The sequence below is a fragment of the Ixodes scapularis genome, unplaced genomic scaffold, assembly GCF_016920785.2.
Source record: "Ixodes scapularis isolate PalLabHiFi unplaced genomic scaffold, ASM1692078v2 PGA_scaffold3__209_contigs__length_174095766, whole genome shotgun sequence".
In the NCBI taxonomy this organism is placed as follows: Eukaryota; Metazoa; Arthropoda; class Arachnida; order Ixodida; family Ixodidae; genus Ixodes; species Ixodes scapularis.
Window position 1 is genome coordinate 30200123 of NW_024609868.1, and position 12363 is coordinate 30212485.

A 12363-nucleotide genomic window follows, 5' to 3' on the forward strand; every position below is an offset into this window, starting at 1 on the left:
ACCCAAAGCTTTGTGTGAAATCGCAGGAATCACTTTTCCGACCTCCAGAAATGTCAAAAACAAACCGCAGCAAAGCAAAAAGATGTCGCCTAAGTTTCCCGAAGCCGTACCTAAAGCTTAGCAAATTGCATTTCGTAGTCACTCCGACCGTCAACAGCGCCAGCCCTGCGCCAAGTACCAAAACGGCTGCACCCACAAAGCGGTCGGGGAATCGAGCGTCGCTACTCTGAAGCGTAGCTCCTCCGGCGACTCTGGGGAACAGGAAGCGGCGACTCACGGCACGTGCCGCCCACCGTGGCGGGCAGGGTGCCCAGGATGCGCAGTCCTTCCCCGGCAAGCTCGTAGTTGGCCACGGTGCCGTCGGTGAGGCAGGCCGCAAACATCTCGCACACCACGGGGTTCCAAGCGAAGTCCCGCAGCCCCACTCCAGGCTTGGAGCCGAGTCGCACCGTCGCAATGGGCCGCGTCTCTATGACCTTCGGGGAAAGGGAGAGGCCGCTTTCAAGGTCTGGTAAAGACTATTCGTTCCCGAGTTTGCAAGAAAAAACTTCTTGACTTCTTGAAACAACACTGACACCCCCCCCCCCCCCCCCCCCCCACACACACACATACATTTTTGTTGTATTTTTTGGCAGGCGATTTATTGTGGTGGTCCATATTTTATTATAGTGCCACATATGTTTTTAATAAAGTAAAAAAATGTAACTGTTCGAAACCGAAACCTAAACTGGACTTGGGAGTAAGAAGAAAAATAGAGGAGGAGGGAGTAGGCGGAAGTCACGTGGCTGTGCAACTTTTAGGGCGCAGCTCTTGGGCGCCCGTTTCCGGCTTGAGCGGTGTCGGCGTCGTTGTCGGCGTAACCTTGTGGTGCATATGGGTAAATTTTCCCGCTAAATCTAGCGGAAAAATTTCCCCGCTAAATTGAGCAGAAAAATTTCCCCGCTAAATCTAGCGGAAAAATTTCCCCGCTAAACCTAGCGGAAAAATTTTTCGCTAGGTTTGTTCCGCTAGGTGGTTGAAGATTTGTTCACCCTTTAACCATTTTTTTTTTTTTTTTAATTCTGGGGAATTTCTGATTTTCAGTTGCTTAATGGTTGTCTTCAAAACTACATTTGTTTCCTTAAAAATGAAGTTTTCTAGCCACAAACAAAATAGAAGCAAAATTTTAAAATATGAGCACTGCCACAACTGCTGGTAGAGCCTCAAACTAAGACACGAGCAAGCCTAGTTCGTCCAAAACGATTTGAGTGCATGACCCGGTTAAAGCAGGCGAGCTATACTTGTCCTGAATAATTTGGGGACGGCTCCACTTTGATGAGCTAGGCTCGTCCAAAAACGATTAAAGAATGACTTTGTCGACTTTTTATAGTCTTCCATTTGGCTGGAAATTGGCACACCGGATTAAATAAGCCTTTCTCAACTGATAGCCAAAATATTTTATAAAAATAAAATTTTTTCGTGAAGTTATTGAATTTTCAAGTTACGCCGGCCGCAAGGTTCCCAGGAGGCGACTATCTGATGGCAACAATGAAAAATCCCTACTTTTCCCTACCCGCGTACATCACCAGTGGGCAGGCGGACAAGTGACCAGGGCAGTAGCGAAGCGGCTTTTCGGGCTTCAGCGATCGAGATTATTTTTAACAGCTTCAAGGTTGAAAGTTCCTTTGCAATGGGTAACAATCTGTGCTCCGCAATAGGCTGTAGGAACAGTGTCAGGAAAAGCTTAATTTTTTCTTTTGTTTTTGCGGGAGAAAAATTGCACTCCCTAGCAGCAATGGAGGCACCACGTCAAGGTGCTTCTGCGCAAGCTGTGCTGAGAGAACTAGCGTCACATGAAACATTTTCACTTGTGCTCGGAATACTTTACAGCCGCGTGCTGCGAGTTGAGTACCTTTCTGCAGCAGATAGATAGAACTAGATAGCTAGAACAGCTTGAACAGTGGCAAGTGCAGACTCAAGCCGGCTGTGACTATCGTGACATCCGTCTAAAAAGGAGCACTAATAATATTGATAAAAATAGTGCACATACTAGTACTATAGTCAACATTAGTCACATTTATTGTTAACTATTGCTGAAGTGATTTTTTTTTTTCTTTTTCTTCAAAAACATTATATTTGCTTTGGACATTGAATCTAGCTTGGGCTACTCTTCGGGTTTTAGTCACACGGCCAATCTGTTGAAGACGGGAAGTGAAAGGTAAGTCTGAGTTTAGACGTGACCTTCGATACATTGCTATTCGTGTCTAATATTAAAGAGGTCTAGGGAGCAGGCGTTGAGCTACATTAATATACGATTGAGCCAATGCCTGGTTTGTCAAAGGGTTGGCGTGCAATTTACTCTCGCAGAAGAGGTGATGAAAACATCCTTATTTTATTTTATTGCGGAGAAATGTTATACAGGACTGAAAAATTTTAAAAACTTCGAAAATATTAAAGTCGTTGAGTGGAGGCATGTAAATTTACCTCTTTGGAGGCTGCACAAAACCAAGACTTAATTAAAAAAAAAAAATCCTTATATAGAATTACTCTCTTCCCAAGTGCACTTGAAGATGGGTGTTTGAGCACAATGCTTAATGCATCGACAGTAAAAAAAAAAAAAAAATAAGGGTACACATTTTTTGGGGGTAACTGGTTAACTTATTTTGAATTAAACTTTTTATGGTGCATTTCTGTGCTTTATGCCTTTCATTGCAGCTTGATGTCTGGCTTGGTGGTTGTGGAGTTCTTTTAATTTCCATTTTGGTACAATCTTAATGAACAGTAACCTGCCATCTGGCCTACACGAACGCAGTTCATTCGATTCTATGCATTTCAATGTTTACGAAAATCACAACCTAGATGTGTTAGGTCACAGCCCAACACACGCATGTTCGTCGTTTTGGAAGGCAAGCAAAGTGTGCGTCACATGCATGAACGCTGAAAATGTCACCGACCACAAGCGCTTTTCTGGAATGGTTTATAGATATTTTGCTAAATTACTGAAGCACGAAGGAGCATATGCATGTTACAAGAGTAGCTATACGCGTGCTGGCATCTGCAACAGTAACTTTTTTAAAGAAAATCTAAAACAAAGGACACCTTCCTTCAGGTAATAAGAGCGTGTCGGGTGCTTGTACCCACATTCTGAGCATTCTCTGCGGTGCTTAGGTAATTTGTCAAAAAAATGTACTGTGTCTCTTGTACCTTTTTTTCGCCAGCGTAACTGCTAATTTCTGATAGAAGGAAAACAGATTTGCTAGCAATTTCATGAAACTAGAGAACCGTCGCTTAAAGGGACACTGACACCCCCCCAAATTTCTTTTTCCTTTTTTGTCAGGCGATTTATTATGGTGTCGGAATACTACCCAATTAATATTTTGCTACAGAGTCACATATTTTTTTAATAAAGCCAAAAAACGCAACTGCTCGAAACCGAAACCGAAACTCCCGCACCGCACAGAGAAGTGGAGAGGATAGAGTGAGTGGCGGAAGTCACGTGGCAACACCCAACCGTGCAAGTTTTTTTGTTTTTTTTTTCTTTTAATCTTTTCGCACGTAGCAGACGAAATGCGTTCGTTTGCCATGCGATTCCTTTGCAGTTATGTTTGTTCCGTTCGCTGTTATGTACTTCAAGATGAGTTGTTTTGTACATTTAAGCATTGGCAATTAGTAGTGAGTGCCCGAGTGCCGTGGTGAATTCCCGTGATCGGCTCCGAAAAGAATACTGCCAAGATGTTGTGTGAAGAGTTGCCTCACATGTCCTGCATCTGAAAGTGGCATTGTGCGGCAGAGTGCACAAGTTTCCGAAAGATCAACGGGTCGGGATCAATGGCTGACAGCAATTCCTGTAGAACAGTTGTGCGAAGCTCGGAAAGCGGACGCTACCTGATTCATATGCTCCTTACATTTTGTGGAACATGACTACATTGAGTTTGCAGGTGTCAAAAATGGAATCCCATACCATCTAGTACACCAACGTATCGTCCACAACAATTGTTTCTTTCGGTGATAATTGTAAAAAAAAGAAATGTAAACATCGCAAAATGCTTGACAATAAAAAAAAAATGGTACACCCACATCAGGGATTGAACCCGTGCCTGCTGCGTGTGAAGCGGACGTCTTTCCACTGAGCTACCGAAAGAACTCTTCATGCGTAGTAATGCAGCCGGTCGACTGTATGTCGGAAGTTTGCTGCCGATTCCTCTTCAATACATGCACCCCCGACTTGAAGTCGGGCAGCACCACGCATTGGCCACATTCGCACCTCGTAAAGAAACCGTACGCAGGCGTATTCAACTCGAAGCACGCACTTCATGCTTGACGTTTGAGCGAGCGATGTCTTCGGCCACGAGAAGGGGCGACGGCTCGGCAACATCTTTGTGCAATCGGCTTGCTGGTCGGGCGTGTCGTACGGGATGAATATCAGTTTTTTTTATTGGTCCTAAATTTCTCTTTCGAAGGAAGACAGAATTCGCCGGTACCGTAAATGAAAGTTCTGAAGTAGAGGTCCAACACCTGTTGTCCGCTGCCATCCACTAGTCCCACAATATGCAAAACGATGCCATGCTGAGATATGCAGTGAACGCACAGAATGCTTCCGGTTGTCTGTGCTACCTTTTTTTTTTTTCGATCAGTGTATTTGCAGCCTTTTGGAAGCCACAAAAAACGGGTTTCATATTGTTTTCTATTTTTAATATTGACTGTGTGCCTTCAATGACCCACGACTTTGATTAAATTTGGTGGTCGCGTCTAAACCTTAGAAAATGGCCCGTGACCACAGAAAAAAGAGTAAGCGCGATTCAAACCAGTCGGTCGGCAGTTTTCGGGAGGAAAGAAACCAAATTTCGAGTCGCAAATTCTGTTCTGGGTAGTTGGGCTCTCATATGTCACGTACAACTAAAAACCTTGGCGAGAATAAATACCTTGTCAGTGTCCCTTTAAGCGTACCAAGTTCCAAAGACGTTTTTTTTTCAAAATCTCAAATGCTTTCCGTGTTTTTTGTTGTTTTTTTACTTTCTCATAGTTCAGCACGTAGACCAAGCTCACACTCTGTGCAAATAGAGATTATTATCAACTTCAGAAAGCACAAACGCCCCCGTTTTCTTGCCGTTAGACCTGAAAAAGGCAGGCGCAAGTGTACCCGATTGCCGGCCGCGCGCCTCGCGGCTTGCCCGTGACGTCACATCTTGATGGCGGGGAAAACTGGGGAAAAACTAGGGAGAACGGTGTTTTGGTTTCGGCAGCGGACAAAATACTACTTTTTTTAATTAACTAAAGTGAATCTGGGCCACCAAGATAGCATTTCGGAATCAGGAAGCCATCTGCATTCAGATGATGCTTTTGGATTAAGTAGCTGAACAAATCGGCAGAGTTTCCCTTTAAGGGGTTAAGAGGCTTAGCGCGAAGAAGAGGGTCTCTTTCCTTAAACTCCCCCTTGCAAATATTAGGCAAGATCACAAAGTGAGTGGAAGAGGAACCTCTTTTCCAGGGAAGGCCCATCACTGCAGTTGCAAACGTCGATGTAAGAGGCCATCTCACCTAAAGACCCTCTATCTCTTTCCGTCCATCTTACAAGTGCTAGCAACAAATGCACCGACATAAGAGGCTGGGGCCTTATGCCACGCTTCGAAGCGAATGGCAGTGCAGCACTTGCACTGGGCTAGAGTCTCACAGTTTTGTACGCGAAATTCATAGAAGGGTCCCACCTGCAGTGCGAACCCGCGCACATCGTACATGTCCACGACAGGCATGCCGTCCCTGGCCACACCCACGGCCAGGGTGAGGTCGTCCGCGCTCAGGGCCACCAGCAGCGTGGGCCCCGTGGTGGGCAGGGCGCGGAACGGGCAGTGGCCGGCCGGCTGCTTACTGCCGGGGCCTTCCTCTGCATCGCAGTTCTGCACATCCTCCAGCCGGTAGATCTTCACCCCTGCGTGAGGAAAGAAAAAGAAAATGGCTGTTCGGAGAAAAGCAGGGGGGCAGCGGGGGGTAAAGACGGGAGCAGAACATGGCAAATTGCGATCACTGACATCAGTGGTCATGAGAGAGAGAACGAGAAAGAAAGCACCAAAAGAGCAGAAAAAGAAAGCACACGATAGAATGGGTGTGTTTATTTTGCCATGACAGCGTGAAGAAGTTTGAGCACTTGGCAACCTTATTGCTTTTTACACAACACGCGACGTCGGCATTTTCCACCAAGTACGCACCAAATGAAACTAGAAAAAATTAAAGACGTTTACAATTCTCTGTAATGCCGAATTAGAGTGCAGCTCTTGAGGAGGAGGAGGGGAAGGTCACGTGCGACGTCAGACATGACGTCACGTGTGACGTCACGAGGGTAAAATTTTCTCGCTAAATTTAGCAGGAAAATTTCCCCGCAAAATTTAGTGGAAAATGTTTCCCGCTATATTTAATAGGAAAATTTCCCGCCATATTTAGCGGGAAAATTTTGCCCTCGTGACATCACACGTGATGTCATTACGGGAAACGTCCCATAATGCAACACGAGGTTATGCCGACGGCGACGCCATTCAAGCCGGAAACGGGCACCTAAGAGCTGCGCTCTAAAACAATGGGAGCAGAGGTTGCAAGAAATGTTTTCCCGCTTCTTTGCACATATTAAAGCGACTTCAGCAATTGAGGCCCGTCTGGACCACCTATGGACCACCGATGTTGCATCTATGCCCAGCCGTTCCGTAGCGGCCGCAATGCAAAGGTGTTTTCTTTCTAGAGCATTATATTAACTCTATGAAGAAAAGGCATGGACCATGTCATCGGTTCTCAAACATGGTTCCAAGGAGCCCAGGGTACCCTTCCAGGTTCCGTGAGCCCTCCGATTTCCTTGATCATTCCTGCCCACACGTAAAAGGCTTTTCCAGTTTAAATACTGCTTTTGCAGATGCGAGCCACCCTTTGACACATAACTATGAGCAAACACTCCCTGGTAAATGCATTATTGTTAACAAGGTCTGGAGGCTTCTGCATTGTTTTACTACATCAATGCTGAGAGCAAATGGGTTCCTTGGCTTCCATTCAAGGCTGATAAAAACTCTGAGATTGAGAACCCCTGGACTACGTACTAATATGCAGCAATGTTCCTTCGCCATATCGAAGGTGGGACAGTACTCAACCCTTTGTGGTCAGATACTCTGACCAACTTAATGGTCGCTCCGGTCAGACACTATTTTGGACGCATGGGCCACGGAAAAGTAAAATTTCGGCGTACAAAAGAAACGTCTCACACTGATCGGTAAGTACAGAAAACTCCGGAGGATTGCTAGTGGACAAACTCCAGGACGACAATTGTCGCAGCCACTGTTTTGCGCAGTCATTTCATCTTCATCCCTACTTTCACACAAGTCGTAGAGGACGTCTCCTCATCAACTGACGGAGGGAAATAGTCGTCCTCTTCACTGAAATCGTCGCCACTTTCAATTATATTACGCGAAAAGTTACCATAAAACGAGCGCAGCTGTAATGTGGCCATCCCTTGTGCCAGCAAAGTTGAAATTTGCGAGCTCCTCCGTAGGCTGTTTAGGATTTGTTCAGCCCTGTATAAGAAAAAACTTGAACCCTTTCAAGAGTGAAGTGATTGAAGTGTTAAAGGAACGTTCCAAGAGATGGCGCCACAAATCCATAATAAAAGAGCAAAGGAGCATGTTTAAACAAACGCGGGAACGCGTGTCGGGCCACGCCCGACTCCTGACCTGAAGCGTGTTTCTCCAAAGTCAGGCGTGGCCTGACACATGACCGCAGAAGGTTAAAGGGGCAATGCAATAATCTTAACTTGGAAAGAATTTGCAGTTCTTAACTTTTACATTGTTCACCTTACCAAAAAAAGATAAAGATACCACCTTATTCTTTTGAAATGTTGCGATTCCGTTGTGTAATAGCGAAGCAAAGAATTAAAATATTTCGCTGTTTGCAGCTGCGGAGTGGCAGTAATGGGAACTAAGGCATTACACACACCTGGGAGCATTGTAATACATTGGCAAGATGTGTCATTATGAGCTCAATCTAATGTTGAATTTTATAAATATTGTTGTTTCAAAATGAATGAGTAAATGCGTCAAAAACCTCACATCATCGAAATAGTTGTACTATAATCAGTTTTTGTGGTGACATCTGCCCAAGGTAAAAAAAACTACCCCTCCCTTAAGCCTCACCCTATTGCTACCTTGTTAGTCCAACTTCCTTACAGCAAGGAAAGCGCTTCGCACACCCTTCACCCCTCCCCCCTCTCCAGATAACTCAGCCTAACCTTCAAGGTCGCCATATGAATCACAAGCAGAGGATCCGCACGCTGAAGGTTCTGAGAAAACCCAAACGAACCCTCCGTGTACTCGGGAACATGTCATGGCGCACGTGACTCAGAAGACGGTGTAATAGTTGAAAGTGGTTTGGAGGTGCACACAGTGTCCATTGTTTGACAATTTTTTAAAAAAGAACTAACACACACAGGCAAAATTGGTTTTCAGTTTGTTAATTCAGACATGACAGGGAACAACTAATTATTTGACCGAAGCCCAAACAATGTTGCACGGCGCCTTTAAACCGTGTCGCCCAATAAAGACCGAGCGTTTGTTTGACGTTGTTTTCGGATGATAAGTCTTCACCCTGTCAGGGAAAATGAAAAACAAAAAAGTGCAACCAAGGAGAAGACGTGGACTATGAACGACCAGCAAAGTCCCTCCTCCTATGCCAAAGGTTGCACAACATTTGAAGAGAACAAAACAATTTTTTGTTTTTTGCCAGGCAATTCGTTATGGTGTCAGAAGGCTATCCATTCAATATTTTGCTACAGCATCAGACATATTTTAAATAAAGCAAAAAAAAACAACTGATTAGAACCGAAACCAAAACTGGACTGGGGAGAAAGAAATATAAGAGAAGGAGAAAGTTACCGGAAGTCACGTGGCTGTGCAAATTAATTTTTTCGATCGATGTATTTGCAGCTTTTTACAAGCCACAAAAAATGGGTATCATATTTTTTGCCTATATTTAAAATTGAGTGTGTGCCTTCAATGACCCACGACTTTGATTATCTTTGGTGGTTGTGTCTAAACCTTAGAAAATGGCCCGTGACCACAGAAAAGAGAGTGAGTGCGACCCAAACCAGCCAGTTCTTGATCGGCGGTTTTCGGGCGGAAAAAAAAAAAAACGAATTTTGAGTCACAAATTTTGTTCTGGGTAGTTGGGCTCTCATATGTCACGTACAACTAAAAACCTCGGCGAGCATAAATACCCTGTCAGTGTCCCTTTGATGCATTTAGAAGATGTCTACTACTACTGTGTGCAATCAAGGAAGTTTTACATAGCACATTCTGCCATATTTCACCGAACATTTAAAGGGACACTGACACCCCTCAAAAAAATTTTTTTATTTTTTGCCAGGCGCTTTATTATAGTGTCGGAGGACTACCCAATTAATATTTTGCAACAGAGTAGCGTATTAAGCCAAAAGACGCAACTGCTCGAAACCGAAACCGAAACCCGACGGAGGTCGGTGAAGTGGAGAGAAGAGAGTGAGTGGCGGAAGTCACGTGGCTACACCCGACCGTGCGTTTTTTGTCTTTTTTTTTCTCCTCTCCGTAGCAGACGACGCGACATGCGGCGTGCGGGAACTGCTCGCCGTGCGATACTTTTGCAGTTATGTTTGTTCCGCTCGTTGTTCTGTACTCCAAGATGAGTTGTTTTGTACATTGAGGAGTTGGAGATGAGTAGTGAGTGCCCGTGGTGAATTTCGATGATCGGCTCCGAAAAGAATACACCCAAGATGTTGCGTGAAGAGCTGGCTCACATGTCCTGCATCCAAAAAAAAGTGGCATTGTGCGACAGAGTTTCCGAAAGATCAACGGGATCGGGACCAATGGCTGGCTGCAATTCCTGTAGAACATATACGGACACCTCGGAAAGCGGACGCTACCTTATTTATACGCTCCTTGCATTTTGTGGAAAGTGATTACATTGAGTTCGCAGGTGTCAAAACGGAAATCCCATACCATTTAATTCAGCGAAGTATCGTCCACAACATTTGTTTGTTATTTTTTTTTTTTGTTTCTTCAGTGATGATTGTAAAAAAAAAAATAAAAAAGATATTGAAACATCAGAAAATGATAGAAAGAAAAAAAAAAAAAGAGCTTTACGGGGGATTGAACCCGGACCTACCGCATGTGAACCGGACGTCTTTCCCAGTGAGCTACTGGGACATCTCTTTTATGGTGGATCTTTTTTCTTAGTAATAATTCAGCCGGTAAACTGTAAGTTGGAAAGTTTGCTGTCGATTTTTCTCTAGCAAAAGCACTCCCGGGTCGAAGACGGGAAGCACCACGCTTTAGGGACATTCGCACCTTGTAAAGAAATCGTACGCGTGCATATTCAACTCGAAGTAGACACGTCGTGCTTGACGTTTTCGCGAGCGATGTCTTCAGCCACGAGAAGGAAGCGACGGCTCGGCGACGTCTTCGTGCAAATCGGCTTGGTGGTCGGGCGTGTCGTACGGGATGAATACCAATTCTTTTTATCAGTCCCAAATTTCTTTTTTAACGGTAGACAGAATTCGCCGGTACCGCGAACGACAGTTCTGAAATAGAGGTCCGTCGTCCGCTGCCATCGCCGTCCCCGCGAGTCCCACGATACGCGAAACGACGAACGCACAGAATGCTTCCGGTTGTCTGTGGAACTTTTTTTTCAATCAACGTATTTACAGCTTTTTAGAAGCCACAAAAAATGGGTTTCATAATTTTTTTTATTTTTAATATTGAGTGTGTGCCTTCAGTGACCCACGACTTTGATTAAATTTGGTGGTTGCATCGATACCTTAGAAAACGGCCCGTGACGGCGAAAAAGAGAGTGAGCGAGACTCGAACCGGCCAGTTCTCGATCGGCGGTTTTCGGGTGGAAAGAAACCGAATTTCGAGCCGCAAATTGTGTTCTGGGTAGTTGAGCTCTCATATGTCACGTACAACTAAAAACCTCGGCGAGCATAAATACCCTGTCAGTGTCCCTTTAAACTCTTCTCTAGTATGGCATCTTTCTGCTTTTTGTAGCTATTCTTTGTTACGAAAATAATAGAATGCGAACATGAAGTTTTTTCTTACATAACTGCTTTATTGCACGCAAAATTTTGTTACAAGTTTGTCGTTTGCATTTATACTAATAACTTTGGTCTACAATGCAAAATTACCATAATATCCCGTATGAATGCTCTCCCACGAGAGATGGCCCATCCCGTTTTTCTGGCTAAATTTCCATAGGCTAAAAATTCCAAAACCTCGCCCACGTCCCCAATTCCTGTTGGATATGACGCAATGTCCGACGGGAACCACATCAATCGCACAAACTACGGTATTGACGTGTGACAAGCGAGCTCGGTGCAGGTTCTCGCGAGTCTATTCACCATTAAATTCGAGTTTGTGGGACGCGAACCTGCCGTGACTGCGATCTGCAGTATCAATTTCTGTTTCATGTCGTTGATAGCGCGTGCCATGGGGGCTCATCGCCTGCACAATAATTTTCGCCATTTATCTCTTCGAAATAAGTGAGCGTTCTTATGGGATTTTATTGTAGACCAACATAGACTACCTTATCCCCCATGCTAACTTTTTTTTCTCTTTTAGGGAGAGGAAGGGACATGACTTACCTTGCGTGCAGCCGGCAAACAGGAGGCCGAACCTAGACGATGCTGCGAGCAGACCGATCGCATCAGCCGCAACAGACTCGTTGTCCAAGGTCACGCTTATTGTGCGACACGGGTGGAACAGGAAATTCTGGGGAGGAAGGGAAGGCCGGGTGTTGGGGGGGCGTTCACTCTCTCCGGAGTCGTCCCAAGACTCACCGTTGTCCACCACTGGCTACACACCACCCTAGCGTGCCTGGTGAACTTTCCCTATGCATGACTACTCGTGGGCACAGACATCTGTTACATAGATGTTTAAGGGTGTGGTAGAAGACTGATAGGTCTTTGATATGCAACTTCTTGCATTCCAGATTGATCTTAGGCAAGAATATGGCATCAGCAATATTAAGGTTATACAAAGCTTATTTTAGAACACCAACTTGCTTGCATTTGGAACTAGAAGGCGATAAAAGGGAAAAGTGAAGGCAGCAGGCTGCTTAGTTGCACCGCTGCACGACCATTACACTGGTGGAGAGAATGGAATATACTTTCGATTCGTTCAAGCCAAATGTAACAAAGGTTGAGATAGTGCAATCAAACAACATACAACTGGGGCTTTGGACACATCAAATAAAAATTTGGAGCCAAAAGTTTGCGGAGCGTGCCAATTGGATTTTGGTGGCAAAAGCACACCGTCATCGTCACGAAAGTCCAATCGGCGCATTCTGTAAACTTCGACCCCAACTGTGTGTTCGACGAGTCAAGGGCCC

General features: G+C 44.9%; 1 protein-coding gene across 8 annotated transcripts in view; it reads right to left on the bottom strand.

Moving 5' to 3' along the window:
- LOC8025467 (nuclear pore complex protein Nup214) overlaps nucleotides 1-12363 on the bottom strand; it is a 69556-nt gene that overhangs the window by 54344 nt on the left and 2849 nt on the right. For all 8 annotated transcript variants that reach the window (XM_042292363.1, XM_040205879.3, XM_040205881.3 and 5 more), the window contains exons 3-5: nucleotides 11618-11744; nucleotides 5685-5905; nucleotides 278-476 (exon numbers count right to left, since the gene is read on the bottom strand). In XM_042292363.1, the coding sequence (XP_042148297.1) occupies nucleotides 278-476; nucleotides 5685-5905; nucleotides 11618-11744 (547 nt within the window). The remainder of the gene's footprint in view (nucleotides 1-277; nucleotides 477-5684; nucleotides 5906-11617; nucleotides 11745-12363) is intronic.